Source organism: Tachypleus tridentatus, chromosome 2 (genome assembly GCF_004210375.1).
Source record: "Tachypleus tridentatus isolate NWPU-2018 chromosome 2, ASM421037v1, whole genome shotgun sequence".
NCBI classification, from domain to species: Eukaryota; Metazoa; Arthropoda; class Merostomata; order Xiphosura; family Limulidae; genus Tachypleus; species Tachypleus tridentatus.
This window is the reverse complement of record NC_134826.1, coordinates 154,182,886-154,205,016: the sequence shown is the minus strand read 5'-3', so window position 1 is coordinate 154,205,016 and position 22,131 is coordinate 154,182,886. Positions and strand designations below refer to the sequence as shown.

The 22,131-nt window shown below is 33.8% G+C and overlaps 1 protein-coding gene across 1 annotated transcript in view; it reads left to right on the top strand.

Moving 5' to 3' along the window:
• The window catches only part of LOC143245398 (transcription initiation factor TFIID subunit 1-like), a 114,069-nt gene that overhangs the window by 45,692 nt on the left and 46,246 nt on the right, over positions 1 to 22,131 (top strand). Inside the window, 7 exon segments of the mRNA XM_076491692.1 lie at positions 2,451 to 2,552; positions 2,997 to 3,106; positions 5,832 to 5,960; positions 9,621 to 9,692; positions 12,469 to 12,585; positions 18,064 to 18,237; positions 18,576 to 18,749. Of these exon segments, the coding sequence (XP_076347807.1) occupies positions 2,451 to 2,552; positions 2,997 to 3,106; positions 5,832 to 5,960; positions 9,621 to 9,692; positions 12,469 to 12,585; positions 18,064 to 18,237; positions 18,576 to 18,749 (878 nt within the window).

Sequence of the window (22,131 nt, the reverse complement as noted above, 5' to 3'; positions counted from 1 at the left end):
ACTGGTTAGTAATGGTTGTTACTTTAGATATCACTTTGAAGTATATGAAGGATACTGGTTAGTAATGGTTGTTACTTTACATATCACTATGAAGTATATGAAGGATACTGGTTAGTAATGGTTGTTACTTTAGATATCACTTTGAAGTATATGAAGGATACTGGTTAGTAATGGTTGTTACTTTACATATCACTGTGAAGTATTTAAAGGATACTGGTTAGTAATGGTTGTTACTTTACATATCACTTTGAAGTATATGAAGGATACTGGTTAGTAATGGTTATTACTTTACATATCACTATGAAGTATTTATAGGATACTGGTTAGTAATGGTTGTTACTTTACATTTCACTTTGAAGTATATGAAGGATACTGGTTAGTAATGGTTGTTACTTTACATATCTCTATGAAGTATTTAAAGGATACTGGTTAGTAATGGTTGTTACTTTACATTTCACTTTGAAGTATATGAAGGATACTGGTTAGTAATGGTTGTTACTTTACATATCACTATGAAGTATTTAAAGGGTACTGGTTAGTAATGGTTGTTACTTTACATATCTCTATGAAGTATATGAAGGATACTGGTTAGTAATGGTTGTTACTTTACATATCACTATGAAGTATTTAAAGGATACTGGTTAGTAATGGTTGTTACTTTACATATCACTATGAAGTATATGAAGGATACTGGTTAGTAATGGTTGTTACTTTACATATCACTATGAAGTATATGAAGGATACTGGTTAGTAATGGTTGTTACTTTACATATCACTATGAAGTATTTAAAGGGTACTGGTTATTAATGGTTGTTACTTTAGATATCACTTTGAAGTATATGAAGGATACTGGTTAGTAATGGTTGTTACTTTACATATCACTATGAAGTATATGAAGGATACTGGTTAGTAATGGTTGTTACTTTAGATATCACTTTGAAGTATATGAAGGATACTGGTTAGTAATGGTTGTTACTTTACATATCACTGTGAAGTATTTAAAGGATACTGGTTAGTAATGGTTGTTACTTTACATATCACTTTGAAGTATATGAAGGATACTGGTTAGTAATGGTTATTACTTTACATATCACTATGAAGTATTTATAGGATACTGGTTAGTAATGGTTGTTACTTTACATTTCACTTTGAAGTATATGAAGGATACTGGTTAGTAATGGTTGTTACTTTACATATCTCTATGAAGTATTTAAAGGATACTGGTTAGTAATGGTTGTTACTTTACATTTCACTTTGAAGTATATGAAGGATACTGGTTAGTAATGGTTGTTACTTTACATATCACTATGAAGTATTTAAAGGGTACTGGTTAGTAATGGTTGTTACTTTACATATCTCTATGAAGTATATGAAGGATACTGGTTAGTAATGGTTGTTACTTTACATATCACTATGAAGTATATGAAGGATACTGGTTAGTAATGGTTGTTACTTTACATATCACTATGAAGTATATGAAGGATACTGGTTAGTAATGGTTGTTACTTTACATATCACTATGAAGTATTTAAAGGGTACTGGTTATTAATGGTTGTTACTTTACATATCACTATGAAGTATATGAAGGATACTGGTTAGTAATGGTTGTTACTTTACATATCACTATGAAGTATATGAAGGATACTGGTTAGTAATGGTTGTTATTTTACATATCACTTTGAAGTATATGAAGGGTACTGGTTAGTAATGGTTGTTACTTTACATATCACTATGAAGTATATGAAGGATACTGGTTAGTAATGGTTGTTACTTTACATATCACTATGAAGTATATGAAGGATACTGGTTAGTAATGGTTGTTACTTTACATATCACTATGAATTATATGAAGGATACTGGTTAGTAATGGTTGTTACTTTACATATCACTATGAAGTATTTAAAGGGTACTGGTTAGTAATGGTTGTTACTTTACATATCACTATGTAACTTTTTATTTAACATGGCAGAAGTTAAAATAGAAAAGAGTATTTTAATATTATTATATAGAAGTTGTAGTATTTAGTTAATGTATGTATTAATAACAGAAAACTTAGTTTCTGGACAACAGGAGTAATTATGGTGTATCTATGTTTTAGCTGTATTTAAATGATAATTGTTAATGTTATATTGAAGTATTTTATTTTTTTAAACAACTAACTTTGACATACTTTTTTGTGATCTATGTTTCCCAACGTGTATTTTAAATTTCTTGTCATTAGGATACTGAAATGTAACAAATCAAAGGAAATAAGCTTAACTCTTATTCGTTTGGCTTTTTCACTAAAGTTGATAAATTGATGAAAATTTAGTTGAAACTTTGTAATTAGTTTGTATACAACTCTCTAAGAATCCAGTATTGTCGTTTAATTATTTCATACAGATCTCTAAAAATCTTGACTGTAGTTTAGTGTAAAAATGTACTTATAGTCTGATATGTTCATTTTGTAGCCAAGAATGTGACAAGTTCTGCTGGTAGTGGTACAACCCAGAAACAAGGACCGCAGTCAAGCTCCAAAAGCTCAATGAAAGGAAGTCAACAGAACTTCAACAGTAAGTGTACGCCATTGTTTCTCTGTATGTGAAGAGTATTTTGTACATAAAATAACTATGTATAGCCCTCTGGTTCTCAGAGACAACAAGCCAAAGTATCCATTTCTCTTCTGGTGCCTGATGGGTTTGGAAGTAAGAGAACAGTTATCTATAGTGTATCTTTTATCAATTTTCATTGTGTTGAATTATACTTGTAGTTTAGCTTCAGAGTTGGGCCTGAAAAAGAAAATGTGGTACATTAATTCCTTTTTTTTTTCATGTAATTATTTTTATGACAACAGAGTAGAGAGACTGTATATATTGATACCTTGTGTTTTTCTGGAACATGAATATATCTGAAAAAACTGTTTCATTACTATATTTTTTTAAGTTTTATGTTTCAGTTACTAAAGATGTAGAAGATAAAATAGCTATAACTGTTTTTATTTGTGTGATTGGATTCAGAATTAGATGGATCTGAAGAGAGGGAAGATACTGGTTACTCAATATTTCCTGTTGAGAATGAAGAGTTGGTCTATGGTAGTTGGGAAGATGATGTGATCTGGGATGCACAGGTAATTCTTGACATTGTTACAAAATAGCATTTTTTTATCCACTTTCTGGTAGACATTGGAAGAGATGGTTTATCATTGTTGATTTCATTACATTGTTAGCAAAAAACACTTTTCTATATCCTGTTACTGCTGATTGTTACAAGGTATTTTGTATTGTTGTTGCTTTCCAGTGTCTGCAAAAAGCAGTTTCTGTCTTTTTCTGACATTTTTTATGTGATACAGTTTATTATTTCTTGTTTTCTGCTTCTTGTTTCCAGAAGGATTTTTCTTTTCTGTTTCTTGTGGTTGCTTCAGGATGTATTTTATCTTTTACTAATGTTACCAATAAACATATAATGGATACTTTTAGACAGTTATTGAAAGCATGGTCAGAATATTTCTTCACAGAGTATTTAAATTTCCCATATAAATGTCCAGTTTCAATGACTGCTTTCTCCGTATGACAACAACTTAAATTATTAATACGGATGTTCTATCCACAGGTCAAACTGAATATCATTTTCAAACTATTTCTTAGAATGATACACAGGTAGACAATATTTTCAATATTGGATTGTCTGTAAATACATATGGTGACTGCAAGTCTATATGACATTTTACTGCTGACATCCACGAGTGCATGGGAGTATCACTTCAGCTAGGTAACATCCTTTTAATCCTTAAATTTAAGGAAATGTATGCAAGTAGCCTCTTCCATAACCAACAAAACAATGCAAATATAAAAAAAGTACTTTATACTAACATAAGGGTTTAATAACCCCTAGGACCTCCATAGTGAATATCAAATGTTCTTTTGAGGTTAAATGATTATGTTCTCATTTTCTCTGTAATATTACTAACTGAAGGTTAAATCACTCTATAGTACATTACAATGGGATGTTTAAAACATAGGATAAATGTAAATACTTTTTAATACTTCATGAAATAAGCTCAAATCAAAATTTTTGCCTTTCTTTACATTTTCACATATAATTTACTTTAATAATTTATTATCCTTTTTTTGTCGCTTAGTGCTGTTATTTATTGAAATACTTCACTGGGTGCTCCCACCAGTGTTACTATATAGTGGGCAAAGAAACTTTAGCCCTCAACAGAATGTGATGTTCACACTATCCCTTGTGAATCAAGCAGATGTTGGATTATATAAACAAAATGATTAAATGCTTTAACTACGAACTGCAAACTGTAAATAACACATAATAAAGTAAATTATAAAACTAAAACCTAAATACAATGTAACTGTCTATTTAACATATTTCAAGGTAAGAAATAATATTAATTCAATACAATATAACTGTTTATCTAACATATTTCAACATGAGAAATAATATTAATTCAATACAATGTAACTGTCTATCTAACATATTTCAAGGTGAGAATTAATATTAATTCAATACAATGTAACTGTTTATCTAATATATTTAAACATGAGAAATAATATTAATTCAATACAATGTAACTGTCTATCTAACATATTTCAACATGAGAAATAATATTAATTCAATACAATGTAACTGTCTATCTAACATATTTCAACATGAGAAATAATATTAATTCAATACAATGTAACTGTCTATCTAACATATTTCAAGGTGAGAATTAATATTAATTCAATACAATGTAACCGTTTATCTAACATATTTCAAGGTAAGAAATAATATTTATTCAAGACAATGTAACTGTTTATCTAACATATTTCAACATGAGAAATAATGTTAATTCAACACAATGTAACTGTTTATCTAACATATTTCAAGGTGAGAAACAATGCTAATTCAGTGTAACTGTCCATCTAACATATTTCAAAGTGACAAATAATGTTAGTTCTTTGTGTCAATTTTAAAGTAACAGAAAAATGTACTTGAAAAATTGCTCTTTCCATTGGTTATAAACATGTAGTTCACTATGTATAACTGGTTGAGAAATAGCAACTCGGTGTTGTGTGTTGCATCTATCAAATGTTCAGATAAATTTATTTCTCATTTCTTTGAACATGTCCCAAGGAACTTGAAAGATAATACGTAAACAGAACAATTAACCTAGATTCTTTACATAAATGGAAGGTTAGTGTGTGTTAAGAACTATTCAAACTACAAAGACACAAATTCAACATTTTCTGAGCTTGGAAAACACAAGAGAGTGAAATACAACCTTAAGAATTTTCATTAGGTTTGTATTTAAATAAAACAAAATCTAGATACTATAAAACTAAGAACTATAGTGAGTGTGTTAATGGTAACTTTATTGATAAACATTGATCATAGAGTAACTGAATTAAATTGTAAATGTAACATTTTGTGAGCTACAAAGAAAGGGTCACCATAAGAAATGATTTAAGTCTACCAAATTTGGCAGTCTGAAAACACAGACATAAAACTGGACATTCAGAAATTTCATCAGTATTCAGCATTCTTTGTGATAGTAGTTCAAACCTTGAACTGTTAACCGAAAACAGTCATACTAGAATTGGTTCTGGATAATTTTGTGCCTGCTCAAAATTTATTTTGTTTAGAATACCTATTGTATCACTGGAATGATGTGGTGAACTCGTAACTCACAAATTGCAGTTCAATTGCCCTAACCACCAGGTTATGCTAAATTACAAAACATTAGTGTATTCATCAGTTTTGAATTATTACAGACAGTGGACAAAGATTCAGAACCAAAAATATTAGTTAGTGTATTCATCGGTGTTTTATGTATCACTAGTTTTGAATTATTATAGGCTGTGGACAAAGTTCCAGAACCAAAAATATTAACCCTCGATCCAAATGATGAAAACATAATTCTTGGAATCCCAGATGATCCTGATCCAAGTGATGCAACAACCTCAGAGCCAGTTAAGGAGAAAAAGGTATATTCTGTTTATTAGTAGATACTTAGTGTATTTTAACCTTGTTTTTAAGTACTGCATTATAAATGTCTTCTATAGCTCATTTAATAATTGTATTTGATTGAGAGCATCTACTGATTGTAAATATTTAATGCATTTGGTAGTTAAAAATAAAACACCAAATCTTGGTCACAGCTTCCAGTGAAGCAGTGTTCAAATAACATGTATACATCTCCTAAAGACTTCTCCTTGGTGTGGATTCCTGTACGTGGTGATGGTACCTCCTTGGTAAGGTTCTGTTCTTTCAGTTTACCTCCTCTAGGATCTAAGCATCCACCCATGTGTTTGCCATATGGGGTGACCCATGAAGCGGAGGAGAAGATTCTGATGGTTGAGAGGTCTAGCCCTAACACACCACTTTGGCCTTGAATTCCTGTAGACGGGCAGCCTTGGGGTGGCCCTCCTTGGATCATTCAGCTGGTCCACTTTGGCTAGAGTCAACCAAGTACTAGTGTTGGATGTACTCAACAGGTGTTGTGGACATTGTATCTGATGCTGGTGTTTGGGTATAGTACTCATGAAACCCTGGCGTTGCTGCAGTGACCTTGTTTGACATTGTGGTGTGTCTCACTCGTAGGGCTCCATGGTGAGTGGGGTCAGTGGTGCACCAAAATTTCCCTCTCTTTATTATGGATTCTCCAATTAAAAATCTTAATAAGACAGTGAAAAAACAGTCTATTGGTAAATGACCAGGTCTTGAAGATTCTGAACAGCAATCCTCACCATCTGTACTACCTGTTGTACCTCATTTTCTTATATTGCATTTTCTTAAAGTGTTTTCAGACAAATCTTTAGAGCAAAAGTCTCCTTTTTTCATTCAGAAGGGATTAGAGGGACTTACTGGCTCTCTAAAGTCAGTAAAGAAACTTCAATCTGGTGACATATTGGTGGAAACATTTCAACACAGTGAACTCCTCTTTCATTCAAAGGCGATTGGGGATATACCTATTGAGGTTACACCTCATGCTACTTTGAATTCATCATGAGGAATTATTGTTGAGAGGGATTTGAAGAACATCCCTGAGTTATAGATCTTGCTGGTTTCTCCACTCAAGGAGTTTCTGTAGTGAGGCGTATCTCCACTTGCAAAGGTGGTATTTCAATGCCCACCAATGTTTTCATTCTGACATTTACATCAACATAACCACATAAAACACCCAAGTACTAAATAAAGAAACAAACATAAACAAATGCAAAGTTAAAGAAGCCTTACTTATATAACAACTTAAGCACAAAATAAACCAATACAGAGGAGCACCTTTATACCTATATTAATAAATATAATCCAACATCTAAGCATGCCCTCTACATTCCTACACTCAGTTACACAACCCCTTCAAACATGTGGTCAGCTATCAGTCAGTTACCTCTTTCTTTATTTGTGAACCTGAAGATGACCGAAGAAGGTTGAAATGTTGTTTGTTCCTCTACTTAGAGTTTTCTCTACCCATACCAGCAGTTTTTACATATAATTTTCTCTACAAGTGGATTTTCTAATCATCATGTATGTGCCCACATACCCATCCGTGTTTCCTTGGGTTGTACCATCACTGTTTGTTCTCTCTACCTGTTGCCTGGAGAGACATATGATCAATAAGACTTTGATGCTGTCATTGAACAGTTGTTGTCTCCCTTTTTAAACCTGGTGGACTTTAATGGACCTCATCCCCTCTTGGGAAGTGCTGATATTGATAGGAGGGGCTACTCCATAGAGCATAATGCTCTCTGATCACAAGCTTTCTCTTTTCAAAACTCTTTCTTCTACTTATTTTCATGTACCTAGTCAGTACTGCTGTTGATCTCTCAATTTGCTTCCCTTCATTATTCTCCCATTTTACAGGTGACTAATGCTGCTGTTTGAACTACCCGTTAGTCATCCTGGCAAGTTATTTTAAAATTTTGCTACAAGTCTTTTGAAATATTTATTACTTTACTTTTTGGAAATTGCCATAGCATCATATAATTCGGAACAAGGTCTAGAAAGGGCAAGTTGAGGTGACTGAAGGTATTTTGTACTTGTTAGTCTTCCTGGTGAGTTATGATACTTAGTTATGCTACAGAAAGTCCTCTACAACTTGTATTACTGAAGTTTTTCTCTTAACACTATAGACTTGATGTGAACATTGGTTTTATGTTATTTATGTTTTAAACTTTGTTTTGTTTTACCTTAATTTCCTTTTATGAATTTTACTAAATTTAATTTTAACTTTTTACTGGATGTTTGGTGCAGATAACCTAGCTGCTTTGTGCCATAAAACACCAAATCAACCAACCAACCAACCTAAAGACTTGGCAGGCTAAAAGTATGTTTCATAAAAGGTTAAACAAGTTAACCATCTTCTTAGATATAAAACACCATACCTTGGTCACAGCTTCCAGTGAACCAGTGTTAAAATAACATGTATACTTCTAAAGACTTGGCAGGATAAAAGTATGTTTCATAAAAGGTTAAACAAGTTAACCATCTTCTTAGATATAAAACACCATACCTTGGTCACAGCTTCCAGTGAACCAGTGTTAAAATAACATGTATACATCTCCTGCAGACTTAGCAGGATAAAAGTATGTTTTATAAAAGGTTAGACAAGTTAACCATCTTCTTAGATATAAAACACCATACCATGGTCACAGCTTCCAGTGAACCAGTGTTAAAATAACATGTATACATCTCCTGCAGACTTAGCAGGATAAAAGTATGTTTTATAAAAGGTTAGACAAGTTAATCATCTTCTTAGATATAAAACACCATACCTTGGTCACAGCTTCCAGTGAACCTGTGTTACAATAACATGTATACATCTCCTAAAGGCTTCTCCTCGGTGTGGATTCCTGTACGTGGTTAGGGTACCTCCTAGGGAAGGTTCTGTTCTTTCAGTTTACTTCATCTAGGATCTAAGCATCCACCCATGTGTTTGCCGTGTTTGGGCTGACCCATGAAGGGTAGGAGAGGATCCTGGTGGTTGAGGGGTCCAACCCCAACTCACCACTTTGGCCTTGAATTCCTGTAGATGGGCAGTGTTAAAATAACATGTAATCTAAAGATTTGGCAGGTTAAAAGTATGTTTTATAAAAGGTTAGAGAAGTTAAGTCTTGTTATGGATATGTCAAATTCCAAAAGTTCCAACATTTGAGAGAATTACATTCAAATTTTATCAAACTATTTTAGTATCAGTATATTTAAATTTACTTGGCATCAAATCCTGGCTAATAAACTAAATTTTAATATTCAGTGAGTTTTTTATTTCTTTATTTTATGAGGAAATGCTTCAATAAATGTTAAGTTTTTCCTAATATGAGACATTTGCTGAGACTGAGTTCAGGATATATCTCTGACATTGTATATTGCATGAATAGAAAGGCTAAGTTTTAATCAATCTAATCACATATAATGCTACATTGTTTTCTGAACAGAGCATTGTCAGTTTCATCATTGGTTTGAAAGATTATCTTGTAGTGCCCAAATCAAGTAGACAAGGAAATTGTTTTAAGTTTTTCTTGTCTTAGTTTGAAAGACAGTTAAATTGTAAATAGTTATAGGACATAATTTGGGTTCTGTGTATTTGAAATATGTAATTTACATTTATTTTGAAGCAGTATAAAAGATTGGTGTTCTATTTCCAGGATATGGTGAGGAAATCCAGAATTCTTCTTGGTAAAGCTGGTGTAATTGCAGAACCTGAACCTCCAAGTCCGGTGAGTATTGATCTTAATATAGTGTGAAAAATCTGGATTTCCTGCTCATTTTCAGATGCTCATGTTTGCCTGTATCAGATGAGACAAAACTAATTATCAGTCCATAACCTCTCAACTTTGTAAATATGTTTAATGGTAGTTCTAGATAGTAAAACTTATATAATTTGCCAAAAAAAACATTTTATGTACAGAATCCGAGGGTCCCAGGTTTGTAACTGTTGTAGGTTATATAATAATATTAATATATTTTAACTGCAGAATCTGATGGTCCTAGGTTTGTAAATATTGTGGGTTGTGAAATGTTAATATTGTTTAACTACAGAATCTGAGAGTCCTAGGTTTGTAAATATTGCAGGGTATATAATATTATTAACATTCTTTAACTGCAGAACTGTAACACATTTTAAATATTTGATTGCTCAGTTGAATAGAGTATTGGACCTTTTAATTGGAGGTCCAGGGTTGAATCCCCTCTCATGGACTTTCGTTTCACATAGTCCCTTTGTTAGAAAGCTTATGAATTAAGTAATAGTAATAAATTTACATATGTCAGTCCAGTTAAGTCTCTAATGATTTGTTTGGGTGTTGGGTGAAAGGCCAAGTCGTGTGAAATTCAGCGCCTGTTCTGAAGTTTGTTTTTATTTATTATAATGTTCCTTCAAAATTTAAACTTACTGTTTATATTTTTTTTATTGTGGTTTATATAATTGTATAACTATAGTTTTCAGTTAACAAATTAGACATTTTCAGAAAGGTCACCTTTAAAAACTATAGTAATAATTTATTTACTTGGTGATGTTTTGAGCAAACACACTTTCTCAAGCCAGAAACAAGTCTGTCAGTTAATGACAACTTCGGGAATATTTTGAAATGACCCAATGCACAAAACAGAATGAAGAGCAAGATAGAATTATGAGATATTAAAAAAAATACAGTATGAACTATTATTAGAAATATAGAACAACTTTACGTAGTAAAGAAAGGACAACACAAATATTTTAATTTGATAAAAGAAGGACATTTAAAAAGATTATAAAGAACTGAACCACTCATTCTATCAAAAAGACTTAATTAAACAACCCAGTTTAAATATTTCTTTTTCAATTGTGGTTCCTTTATTACTGTTGAAGGAGACATGATGTAAGGTAAGCACTTTAAAAGTGTTGAAGAGAATTCTCTATTTTGTTTAAGTGCCAAGCTAGAGGTTTATCTTAATTTTTAATAACAATGCTATGTAAGTGTTCTCGTGTATGTCAGTGAACAATCAGCTGGTTACTTCGATATAGATTTAGCAACAGTTATAACAAATAATACAATAAATTAAACACTTAGTTGTACTGGTGAAGTGGCTGTTCACAGAATATGGTAATTTATGGCCTATAAGAGATATTGTATGACCATTGTAAGGGCAAATATTGTATCTAACAATTGTAGTTACTAACTTGAGTAACAGATGATAATTGTATGTTCTAATGTTGTTAGCTGACAGGCTTGTTTCTGGCTTGAAGAAGAATGTTTGAAACATTGCTAAGTAAATAAATTATTACCGTACTTATTATATTCTAATGTTGTTAGCTGACAGGCTTGTTTCTGGCTTGAAGAAGAATGTTTGAAACATTGCTAAGTAAATAAGTTATTACCATAGTTATTATGTTCTATTGTTGTCAGCTGACAGGCTTGTTTCTGGCTTGAAGAAGAATGTTTGAAACATTGCTAAGTAAATAAATTATTACCATAGTCATTATGTTCTACTGTTGTTAACTGACAGGCTTGTTTCTGGCTTGAAGAAGAATGTTTGAAACATTCCTAAGTAAATAAGTTATTACCATAGTTATGTTCTACTGTTGTTAACTGAGAGACTTGTTTCTGACTTGAAGAAGAATGTTTGAAACATTGAAACCAGTTGCATGACCTAGTTCAGATAAACCTGTACTTTCTGTACTTATAGTATACTAGCAGAAACCTGCAAAACATTTGAGGTCAAATAAATATTTTTATTGCAACAGAACCTCTTTAAATATAGAATTTCTAGTTATTCTTTCACCAACAACTTTAACAAAATCAAAACTTCACACTGTAGAAAGCTATGTAAATTAGGTTTAAAGTATAATACAAGTTTTGTCAAAAGTCTTATCTTTTGGCTTGTGTATGGTTTTAGAATATGAAAGTTTAATTGTCTTAAGCCTAATATTATTTAAGCTTTTGTAAAGTATGGCCAATAATCAATGAGGTGAATTAACCCTAACTTGTGTACATTTCTTACTTTAGTTTATGTAGAGCTAAGTTTTATTATACTTAATACTATCAATAAATAAATGTAGCTATGAGCTAGCAGTAAACCTTTTAAATCTCTGCAATAAGTTTTTAATATGATGTTGTACATAATGTCTACTAAAGCATATTTACATGCACCTCTTGTATACATGCATATTTAAATAGTAAGGTTTATGTGCATTTTCACAACAAATGAAAACTGTATATGATTATAATATATACTTGTTTGTTTACTGTATTTTATGACCTTATGGAGGGCTGTTACAACTACACCCATGATTTCACAGAAGGTCACATTTATTTTCTAATTACTGGATAAATTCTACTGGAAATGCTCAAGTTATACGAGTTCTTCTGTTCAACTTAAAATACATTTTATTGCTCAACTTTTCTTTGTAGTTTGATATGTTCGTTACAAAAATAATTTGATTTCAGTGTCTGTTTCTATTAATACATTCTTTTCACAGTTTTTGTAATGTAAAGAAAGTTTTAATTTACAAAGCCACCACCTCAAAATGTTGAGAAAGACCCGTTTAACATCTCCAATGACCAGTACTATAACCCTAAGATGACCCAAGACAGTGCACTGAAGCCAAATGTTGGAGGAAATCTTATACAGGTATCTAGTTGTTATTTTTTTTGCCATTTTGTAAGGAAATGTAATCAGCTGACTCTCCTATGTCTGAAAACTTTGAATGCACATTTGAAGCTAAACAGTATGGGAAACTTAACATAAATCACACAACTGAATTTGTCTGTCTTTTAAAAATAGGTTAAGGTAATTTGTCTGAATTAACTAATAAAATGTACCTTACTTGTTATTCTTGTCAAAAGTTTCTCAGATAATTTAAGATAACTTATGTAATAACAGATGTATTGCATAACATTGTTTTCTCACTGTAATTGCTTTTGGAAGATTATTTGTCACATTGTTCTTAAAGTGATCTAAGTAGTGTTTAGGAAAACAAATTCATGGACATTTTATACAGACCATTGTTCATAGTCTTCAATAATAATTTCCAGTCATGTCTCCCTTCCCATCCCTGAGTTGTATGACTATGTAACGCATCTACAGTAATAATTTCCAGTCATGTCTCCCTTCCCATCCCTGTGTTGTTTGACTATGTAATGCATCTACAGTACTAATTTCCAATCATGTTTCCCTTCCAATCCCTGTGTTGTATGACTATGTAATGCATCTGCAGTAATAATTTCCAGTTATGTCTCCCTTCCCATCCCTGTGTTGTTTGACTATGTAATGCATCTACAGTAATAATTTCCAGTCATGTCTCCCTTCCAATCCCTGTGTTGTATGACTACATAATGCATCTACAGTAATAATTTCCAATCATGTTTCCCTTCCCATCTTTGATATGTATGACTGTGTAATGCATCTACAGTAAGTTGTGTCTCCCTTTCCATCTCTGAGTTGTATGACTGTGTAACGCATCTACAGTAATAATTTCCAGTCATGTCTCCCTTCCAATCCCTGTGTTGTATGACTGTGTAATGCATCTACAGTAATAATTTCCAGTCATGTCTCCCTTCCCATCTCTGAGTTGTATGACTGTGTAACGCATCTACAGTAATAATTTCCAGTCATGTCTCCCTTCCCATCCCTGTGTTGTATAACTATTTAATGCATCTACAGTAATAATTTCCAGTCATGTCTCCCTTCCAATCCCTGTGTTGTATGACTGTGTAACGCATCTACAGTAATAATTTCCAGTCATGTCTCCCTTCCCTCCCCTGTGTTGTATGACTGTGTAACACATCTATAGTTATAATTTCCAATCATGTCTCCCTTCGCATCCCATCCCTGTGTTGTATGATTATGTAACGCATCTACAGTAATAATTTCCAGTCATGTCTCCCTTCCCATTTCTGAGTTGTATGACTATGTAATGCATCTACAGTAATAATTTCCAGTTGTCTCCCTTCCACCCCTGTGTTGTATGATTATGTAATGCATCTACAGTAATAATTTCCAGTTGTGTCTCCCTTCCATCCCTGTGTTGTATGACTATGTAAGTCTTAACTCTTTTATTTTTGAATCCAGCTTTTCCACTTGAAAGCATGAAATATACATATTCAAATCAGTATTTCTTTGCAAGGTGCATGTACAAGTGGGATTACATTATATCATAATTCCCATGGGTCTCTGTAGCCATTGTATGTTTATGGCTGTTTAACTTGAAATACAACTTAATACAGGGAAACATTTACTTTAGTGTGTTTCATGAAAATTGAATTATGTATCTGGGGCACTATATACAATACTATTAGCTACCTCTGCATTCATTGTTGCAATACTGCTATGTAAACGTGTAAACATTTCTCCGAGAATGATATAGTGTAAAAAGTATTGGGACTAGATTTTCATTGTAGTGACTGTTCTTGAAATGTTAATTTTTATATATGCAAAAACGGCTCGTTTGGGTTGAGAAAATATTTTACATAGAAGAGCGAACAACGTTTCGACCTTCTTCGGTCATCGTCAGGTTCACAAAGAAAGAGGTAACTGACCGGAAGCTGACCATATGTTTGGAAGGAGCTGTGTAACTGAGTGTCGGAATGTAGAGGGCACTGTTAGATGTTTGAATATATAATTTTATTTATTTTATTATATTAATATAGGTATAAAGGCATTCCTTTATATTGGTTTATTTTGGGTTTAAGTTGTTGTATAAGTAAGGCTTCTTTAATTTTGCATTTGTTTATGTTTGTTTCTTTATTTAGTATTTGAGTGTTTTCTATGATTATGTTGCGTTTATTTGACTTGCAGTGTTCGAAAACGTGTGAAGGTGACTTTTTATGTTCTTTGAATCTGGTTTCCATTTTTCTACTTGTTTCTCCAGTATAGAAGTCGTGACAGTTATCACATTGTATTTTATAAATAATGTTGGTGTGGTGTTTGTCAGTGTAGTTGTTACATAGTATAGACCTCAGTTTTGTGCCTGGTTAATATAAAGGAATGCCTTTATACTTATATTAATATAATAAAATAAATAAAATTATATATTCAAACATCTAACACCGCCCTCTACATTCCGACACTCAGTTACACAACCCCTTCCAAACATGTGGTCAGCTTCTGGTCAGTTACCTCTTTCTTTGTTGACCTGATCGATGACCGAAGAAGGTCGAAACGTTGTTCGCTCTTCTATGTAAAATATTTTCTCAAACGAGCGGTTTTTGCATATATATTTCTCTACAAGTGGGTTTTCTCGACATCATCTGAATGTTAATTTTTGTTCTTAATGCAATTTGTTATGTACTATAATTTATCTTGGACAAGATTCCAGTTTATTATGTTGTATATTATGATTGAAAATAGCCTGAAGTTTTAATTTTAATTTAGATGTTAATTGAATGCCAATATGTATTAAGTTTATGGTATTTGCCAACAAGATTGATATATACAGTTTTCTTTATTAATACAAATATATTTTAATATAGAAACAACAACGCAATTTATAATAATGGTTATTACAAATAATGATTTATATACAAAAGTTTTACAGACAAAATATTTTTAGTCTTTTCTCTGGTCTGGAATGCAATATTTTCCTGTGGTTCACAGTGAGCAAATAAGTTTTGAGTTGATATTAGTATAGTTCACTTAAGAGGTAGCTCAATTCTTGGCTGGTCTCGTGCCATTTAAAAGCTGACTTTTCTTTGATGAAGATATCTGATGTCCTCATCAACATAGTGATAGTACTAACATCCAAAGTTAATTCTCTGAAGTTAAATGGTTTATAATGTTCGAAATCTATAGACATTCCTGGTCAAATATCTGTAGTTTCCTGATTGATAAGTGTCTATTACAGTTATTGCATCCGAAATTTATAGTATACTATAGATGAATAAATCAAACCAACAATATATAACTGTCTCTTTTGGCACGTCAGTTTATGAACTTTTAGGGTGAGATTTATGGAAGTTCATCAGTCTTCTATAATTTATTTGACACCCCTGAAAGAAATACAAACTTTAATGTAAATTAATCATTATAATAAAGTTATTACTCAGGAAAAGCATATGTTTATAGCCATTAATCTTATTTGTATAGGGAGCTATAAATTAGAAAACCAGATCCTCTTATTATGCCCATCTGTCACACCTTCTGTTTCACAAATTGCCATTTGTTGTGTCTAATATTCTGTACTGTCTTATTTACTAGCTGGAGTGCCTGCCCCCTTCCTGGAAGCTAAATTTATGAGTAATGAAAGGTTATTGTAGGACATGAAAAGTTTCATCCCTCATATGTAATTATAAAAGCACAGAAAATGGGCATAAAAACTGCAAGATACAAGATGTGAAACTGTAAGTTCGTATGCACTCCCACATGAATGTAATGTAGTACCCCTATATGGACACTCCCACATGAATGTAATGTAGTACCCCTATATGGACACTCCCACATGAATGTAATGTAGTACCCCTATATGGACACTCCCACATGAATGTAATGTAGTACCCCTATATGGACACTCCCACATGAATGTAATGTAGTACCCCTATATGGACACTCCCACATGAATGTAATGTAGTACCCCTACATAGACACTCCCACATGAATCTAATGTAGTACCCCTACATGGACACTCCCACATGAATCTAATGTAGTACCCATACATGGACACTCCCACATGAATCCAATGTAGTACCCCGACATGGACACTCCCACATGAATCCAATGTAGTACCCCGACATGGACACTCCCACATGAATCCAATGTAGTACCCCGACATTGACACTCCTACATGAATCCAATGTAGTACCCCGACATTGACACTCCCACATGAATCCAATGTAGTACCCCGACATTGACACTCCCACATGAATCTAATGTAGTACCCCGACATTGACACTCCCACATGAATCTAATGTAGTACCCCTACATGGACACTCCCACATGAATCTAATGTAGTACCCCTACATGGACATAATAAACTTTCATACCAGTTTTGGTGAAGATCCATCCACAACCTGCAAAATAATTACATGGACGTAGAACAAACAGTACTTTTATATTTATAAAGATAAGTAACAGAAAGCCAAAGTTTTAATCTATCAAATGATGTATTGTTTTACTTTGTTTTCTGTACAGGAAAGTACCTCTTTCACTTCAATTTCAAACTTCAATCGCATGAGGAACACATTGATGAGCTCAGCTGAATCTCTGATGGCTCTTATTGCATGATTAGAAAAGCAGAAAAATTCTAATAGTTATAGAACATTGTCTGCTTTTTATGTGTTGTTATTTTGTGTTTTTAGGTACGTTATTTAATGAATAAAACAGTTTTTATTGTACTACTACCATTAGTATACAAATTAAAAGTCCCAAACAAACACTTTATTTTTTGTTTTTCTATTTATTATTATAAAAGTAATTAAATTATCAAAATAAGGAAATTCAGAATAGATAAGGTTTGATTAGGTAAAATAAAGACATTTTTTTCACAAGGTACATTCATGAGCAAACCATGAATAACTTCTGTGTTATTCAATAGGATAACATAAGCTACATCTGTAGGGTAATGTGAGCTACATCTTTTCCAACTGATTTACTAGCTGTATTTTTCTATGCCAGCAGTACCAAGCATGGAGCACAAGTATGCTCAATTCAATTTTATTAGTTATCAGGATGTCTACCAGCCTACTCTCATATTGAAACTTCATTTAGGCAGGATTAGAGTAAATTAAACTATGAGACATTGGGCCTGGTGAAACACATCAGTCAAAAGGGTTTGACCTCCTGAGCCCAGAACTGTATTTAGATTTTAAATTATTCATGATATGATGTAGCTGTAAAGTTTATATAGCTCAAAAAACTTGGAGTCATTCTATGAGTTTTACTGCATTGCAGCTGAAAAGGGTACTTTAGATTTTTCATATTTTTATAGTGGTTTATAGAGGACTGGGGACATTGACCAAATGTGTACAGAGTTAAGGTAGAAGAAATAACATTAAATATAATGTTTTCACCAAGCCCTGATTTTTTTTTATATTATTAGTTTGTAATTGTATGTTGAACATTTTCTCCCAATATCAGAACATAGTGCTGAATATAATTTATTTTCTACAACTGTAGCATGCTATCCCAGCTGTTGAACTGCGTGCTCCATTCTTTCCAACTCATATGGGACCTCTGAGGTTACGCAGCTTCCATAGACCACCGCTGAAAAGATACTCTCATGGACCATTATCTCAGCCTGGGCCCCATGGTGTAATACCTTTACTCAAACACATCAAGAGGAAAGCAAAGGCTGGTTTTCTCATTGTTCTCTTAACAAGCTTCTCTCCAAGAAATGTTTTCTGGAAACATTTTTTTTTTACTAGTGATAATTACCATCAGCTGCCAGTTTTCTACTTTAGTTAAGTTTATACTTTTTTATATAAATATATATATAGTCACCAAATATTCCATGTTAATACTTATATATATTGTTTTCGCCTTTAAAATATTTTTGCCCATTAAATTGGAGTAGAGAATCCACAGTAATAATGTTTGGGTTTACATGGTATGTTTGCACTTCAGTGAAAGAAGTAGTGATCTAGATTAAATATCATGTTGTTTGAACTGATACATTCTGTTACCCTTAGTTGTGTGAACAAGAGAGACAAGCATCAGGTGGAGGGCAGATGTTCTTTATGAGAACTCCTGAAGATCTGACTGGGCGTGATGGAGAACTTATCTTAGCTGAATATTCTGAAGAACATCCACCTCTCATAATGCAAGTTGGAATGGCTACTAAAATAAAGAACTATTACAAAAGAGTAAGACATAATTACTGAATAATATATATCTGTTGTATAATTTACTGTATAACTATTACAAAAGAGTAAGACATAATTACTGAATAATATATATCTGTTGTATAATTTACTGTATAACTATTACAAAAGATTAAGACGTAATTCTCCCCGGGTGTGGATTCCTGTATGTGGTGAGGGGACCTCCCAGGGAAGGTTCTGTTCTTTCGGTTTACCTCCTTTGGGTTGTAATCATACACACCCGAGTGTTAGCCATGCATGATGACCCATGAAGGGGAGGAAAGGATCCTTGTGGTTGAAGGGTCCAACCCTAACACACCACTTTGGCCTTGAATTCCTGTACATGGGTGGCATTGTGGTGGCCACCCTCGGATCAGTCGGCTGGTTCACTTTAGCTAGGGTCAACCAAGTATCAGTGTTGGATGTTCTCAACAGGTGATGCGGACATTGTATCTGATGCTGGTGTTTGGGTATAGTACTCACAAAATCCCTGGTATTGCTGCAGTGTCCTTGTTTGACATTGTAGTGCATCCCCTTGTAGGGCTCCATGGTGGGTGGGGTCAATGGGCACAGAAATTTTCCTTTTTTATTATGGATACTCCAATTAAAAATCTTAATAAAATAGTGAAAAATCAACCACGTCTTGAAGATTCTAGGCAGAAATCCTCGCCATCTGTACCACCTGTTGAACCTCATTTTCTTATATTGCATTCTCTTTCACACAAACTTTTAGGGCAAATGTTTTCCTTTTTCATTCAGAAGGGACTAGAGGGACTTGCTGGCTCTCCAAAATCAGTAAAGAAACTTCGATCTGGTGACATATTGGTGGAAACATCCACATCTCCATACAGTGAACTCCTCTTTCATTCAAAGGCAGTTGGGGATATACCTATTGCTACTTTGAATTCATCACAAGGAGTTATTGTTGAGAGGAACTTGAAGAACATTTCAGAGGCAGAGATTTTCACTGGTTTCTCCACACAAGGAGTTTCTGCAGTGAGGTGTATATCCACTCAAAATGATGGATTATGATGCTGACCAATGTCCTCATTGTGACATTTACATCACTACCTCTACCTGCCACCATCAAGGTAGGGTATCTTAATTGTAAAGTATGGTCATACATTCCAAACCTTATCCAATGTTTCCAGTGTCAGTGGTTTGGTCACTTAAAGATGTCATGTTGTGGTTAGTTCCTTGACATGTGTTTGTTGCTGTGGCAAGGACCATCATGCCTACGAGTGTGAAACTGACCCTCGTTGCATCAATTGCAATGGCTCTAACCCATCTTTCTTGCTCTAAATGGTTGGAAGAAAAAGAGGTGCAACCGTTGAAAATGATTTATAACATTACTTATCCTGAGGCTTGAAAGTTGCTGTCTACCATTTCATATTGGACATATGCTGCTGCCATTCATTCCACTACCATAGTAGGAGTGCAAACGAGTCACTCTGTGCCTCTCAAAACAAATGAAAAGTCATGGTTAAAAAGGTTGATGAATCAACTTCAACACCCATATTTGTCCCTTCCATACTTTCCAACAAATCCCAAGATCCCCTTCCTTTGGTTTTGGGTACAGGCATTCCCTTGGATACATCTTCTTCTCCAACTCCACGATACAAAACGATCATTCATTTATTTTCTTCTTTAGTTGCTGTAATCCTATTCCAACAGCAAAGACCTAACCAATCAACCTAGGGCAGGATCCATGGAGGTTGATAGACCTTTTTCAAATAAAGACAGTAAAAAAAAAAGATGTCATAAACAGAAGAGTTCTCCATCCAATTCACATACATGTAAATAAAAATGGCAACCTTAATACAATGGAACTGTCGAGGTTTATGTTCTAACCTGGATGATATCAAAACACTGATTGCTTCCTACTATCCTGTATGTCTCTCCTTACTGGAAACATCTCTGAAACCAGCTGATACAGTCACCTTTTTGGCGTTTTCTTTGTAAATAAATGACAGAGTGTGTGATGGACGAGTGCATGGAGGGGTGGCACTGTTGGTTGATCAGCATGTGCCTACCCTGTCTTTGCCACTTGACACACCCTTGGAGGCCACAGCCATCTGTGTTTCCTTGTGTCATACCTCGAGTGCCCAGGTGGAAGCTGGATCAAGCAAACTGGCCCACATTTACTGCTCTCATAGAACTTGATCCTGCCATCGTCTGTGAGCCTTCAATAGATGACCATCTGGAAGCAGTAACTGACTATATTATACAAGCAGCTGCTCAATGTATTCCTAAAACCTTGACATGTTTTCCATGATATCCTTGTCCATGGTAAAATCCTGCATACCACGTAACATACAAAGCTTAGAAATGGGCCTGGGATATTTTTCGCATGTATCCCACATTTTCAGACCGCATTGCTTTCCAACAGTCCCGTGCACATGCTCAATGAGTAAGACGTGAAAGCTAGAAGGAATCATGGATTAAGTTCACAACCAGCATAACTTCTACCACCAGTCCCAAAGTCATGTGGGACACGATTCGAAAAGTCAGTGGACAGTGTGATTTTGTTCCCATTTCAATCTTGCTCTCTGATGTCCAGAAAGTAGCTGATACCCAGAGCATCACTGATAGTCTAGGTGAAAGCTTTTGCCAGGAATCTTTTACTTCTGCTTTTCCTCCACCTTCTTAGCCATCAAGACTCAGGCAGAGCAAACACCTCTGTCCTTTCAAGCTGATTGTTTCTATGACTATAATTGTCCCGTTTACACTGGTGGAACTCAAACTGGCCCTTCATCAGTCTAGCAGTACATAGGTTGGACCTGATGATGTACACTATGAAATGCTGTGCCATCTGTCTCCTGCTTCTGTTGCTATTCTTCTTTGCTAAAGATATATCGTGCTCTTATTCGATCAAAACTAGACTATGGAACACTGGTCTATGGCTCTTAAAGATGCTGGACCCCATTCATCATCAAGGATTTTCGCTTTGCACTGGAGCTTTCTGCACTTCCCCAGTTCAGAGCTTATACGTAAAGTCTCATGAACCTTCTTTGCACCTCTGCCATTTGCAACTGTCTTTACTATATGCTTTGAAACTTTGTTCCTTACTAAAACATCCCACTTAGGGTTGTGTTTTTCTTCCTTGGTGGCCCATACTTTTTCAGAATAGAAGATCTGCCATTGCCTTCATATCCAGGTACAGTTGGATGAATTGGGTCTGTCCTTGGATAACTTTGCTGTATCTACTGGTCAGTCCATCCTACCGTGGCTTATTCCAGTCCCCAAATGTGACCTATCTTTAAGTCATATGAGAAAGGCAATAACATTTGTCCTAAGTTAGTGTGTTTACATAAATATGCTTTACTAATATATATATATATGTTCTATGTTCTTTCATGTATGGTTGTGAAAAAATTCTAACAAA